The sequence below is a fragment of the Buceros rhinoceros genome, unplaced genomic scaffold (assembly GCF_000710305.1).
Source record: "Buceros rhinoceros silvestris isolate BGI_N320 unplaced genomic scaffold, ASM71030v1 scaffold16961, whole genome shotgun sequence".
In the NCBI taxonomy this organism is placed as follows: Eukaryota; Metazoa; Chordata; class Aves; order Bucerotiformes; family Bucerotidae; genus Buceros; species Buceros rhinoceros.
Window position 1 is genome coordinate 17,517 of NW_010396166.1, and position 1,776 is coordinate 19,292.

The 1,776-nt window shown below is 56.5% G+C and overlaps 1 protein-coding gene across 1 annotated transcript in view; it reads left to right on the forward strand.

Annotated features, from left to right (window-relative positions):
- The first annotated feature begins 657 nt into the window (after positions 1 to 657).
- The window catches only part of ARHGEF33 (Rho guanine nucleotide exchange factor (GEF) 33), a 17,087-nt gene continuing 15,968 nt past the window's right edge, over positions 658 to 1,776 (forward strand). The window contains exons 1-2 of the mRNA XM_010145828.1: positions 658 to 684; positions 1,677 to 1,772. Coding sequence (XP_010144130.1) covers positions 658 to 684; positions 1,677 to 1,772 — 123 coding nt within the window. The remainder of the gene's footprint in view (positions 685 to 1,676; positions 1,773 to 1,776) is intronic.

Consider the following 1,776-nt stretch of genomic DNA (forward strand, 5'->3'; position numbering starts at 1 on the left):
CAGGGATGGGAATGTTAACATTTTGGACAGTTGCAGTACTTCATATCCCCCTGCTTTTCCAGGCATGTATGTCAGGATGTCTGATGATGCTAAGGCCATCTGGCTCACCCTCTTAGGCTGAGGTATCAGAAGCAGCATGGTCATTGCCTTCCCAAGCAGCCATGGCCCCAAGCAGCCCCTCTAACCCTTCATGCTACACTCACAGGTCTCAGGGTGACAATTCTGTGACATGGCAGTGTCACGGGAAGGTGTCCGCTGTGGCCAGGAAGGGTGGGTGAAGGGGTTAAAACAAGGGGTCTGGAGCTCCAGCTGGCTTGGAGAGTCAGGATTGACTGCTGAGGAGGGAAGATGTCCTCAGCCTCCTGCTCCCCTCTGCCCTATCCCAGCTCACGTCAGTCCCAGCAGCTCTGGGAACGCATGTCCAGCCAGACCAGACTGGGGACTGTGGGGTAAGCACCAGGGTAGGAAGGGGGATGTCAGGCAGATGTCCTCTGTAAAGACTCTTCCAGTCTTGATCAGAGGAGGATGGTGCATGCCATTGCCCCGAGGTATCGGAAGCCATCTCTGCTCCATTTACAGGACTCAAGCGCCTGAGTTCCCCGGAGTGGCTGTCCTCTTACCATCAGTGCTCCTGGTTTGGACTCAGTTTATAACCAGATGTTAGGCCGAATTTCTGTTGTAAAGGTAAAAACCACTGGTACTGAAGCACCTTGGGCCGCGACCTTGCCGTGGGCTTTGTGTAGGCAGAACAAGTGCTTTGCTCACCCCCATGGGGCAGAGTTCAGGGTCGTCAGCCCGAGCTGCCCCCAAAGAGGGTGTTCCCGCTTTGCCCTCTGCAAGCCGCCTACCTCCCCTCACTGCCCACCTCCTCACCCGACTTGCCTGCTCGCTGTGCCAGCCTGGCTTGCCCCAGTCTGTCTCCTGCTTCGCCCAGCTATCAACCGGCTGCCTCCAGCTTAGGTTGCAAGCTCTTCCAGCAGCACCAGAGCCTCTAGGGACAGAAAACAGTGGGAACAGACCATGCTTCGCCCAGCTATCAACCGGCTGCCTCCAGCTTAGGTTGCAAGCTCTTCCAGCAGCACCAGAGCCTCTAGGGACAGAAAACAGTGGGCACAGCACCACTGTATCCCACTCCCTCCCCACCGCGAGTTAAAGAGCTGCCTCCTTCCCTGGAAAGGGCCCACTGACCAAGGACACAGCTTAGCCACAGCCCTTGGGGAGTGAGGAGGTGTTAGAGCTGTCTGGGAGAGCACAGCCCCACAAGCATATGGGGAAGGAGGACTTGCTCAAAACCGGACGTGTTCTTGATTGCTCAGCTGCTTTGGGATCGGTAATCTGGCTGCTGTTATTGCAAACCTCCTTGGCATGTTTCAGGCTGTCCTCTCCTGCAGACTGAGGCTGCAAACTACCAGGGAGCCTGAAAAACTCAAAGTCTAAAAGGGGGCACGTTGACTGCCCGGGACAAACACCTCCTACCCTGTACTGAGGCTGCGGCAGGGGCCAAACCTCCCTCCATGTCTCCCAGCCATGACAGGAGGAGGGGAAAGAGAACAGCATCTTACAGGATGGGTTAGACCCAGCCTTCGTGCCACTCTGAACCATGGGTGACCCTCGGGGACACAGTCACCTTCGTTTGGGAAGAGGGACTGAACCCACCGTGTTTGTGGTTCCTCTAGTTGCAGGCATTAGCCTCTGAGTTGAAGGCGGGTTTCACAGAAGCGATGCAGGAGCTGTCGCGGATCCAGCATGGCGAGTACGCCCTGGAGGAGAAAGTCA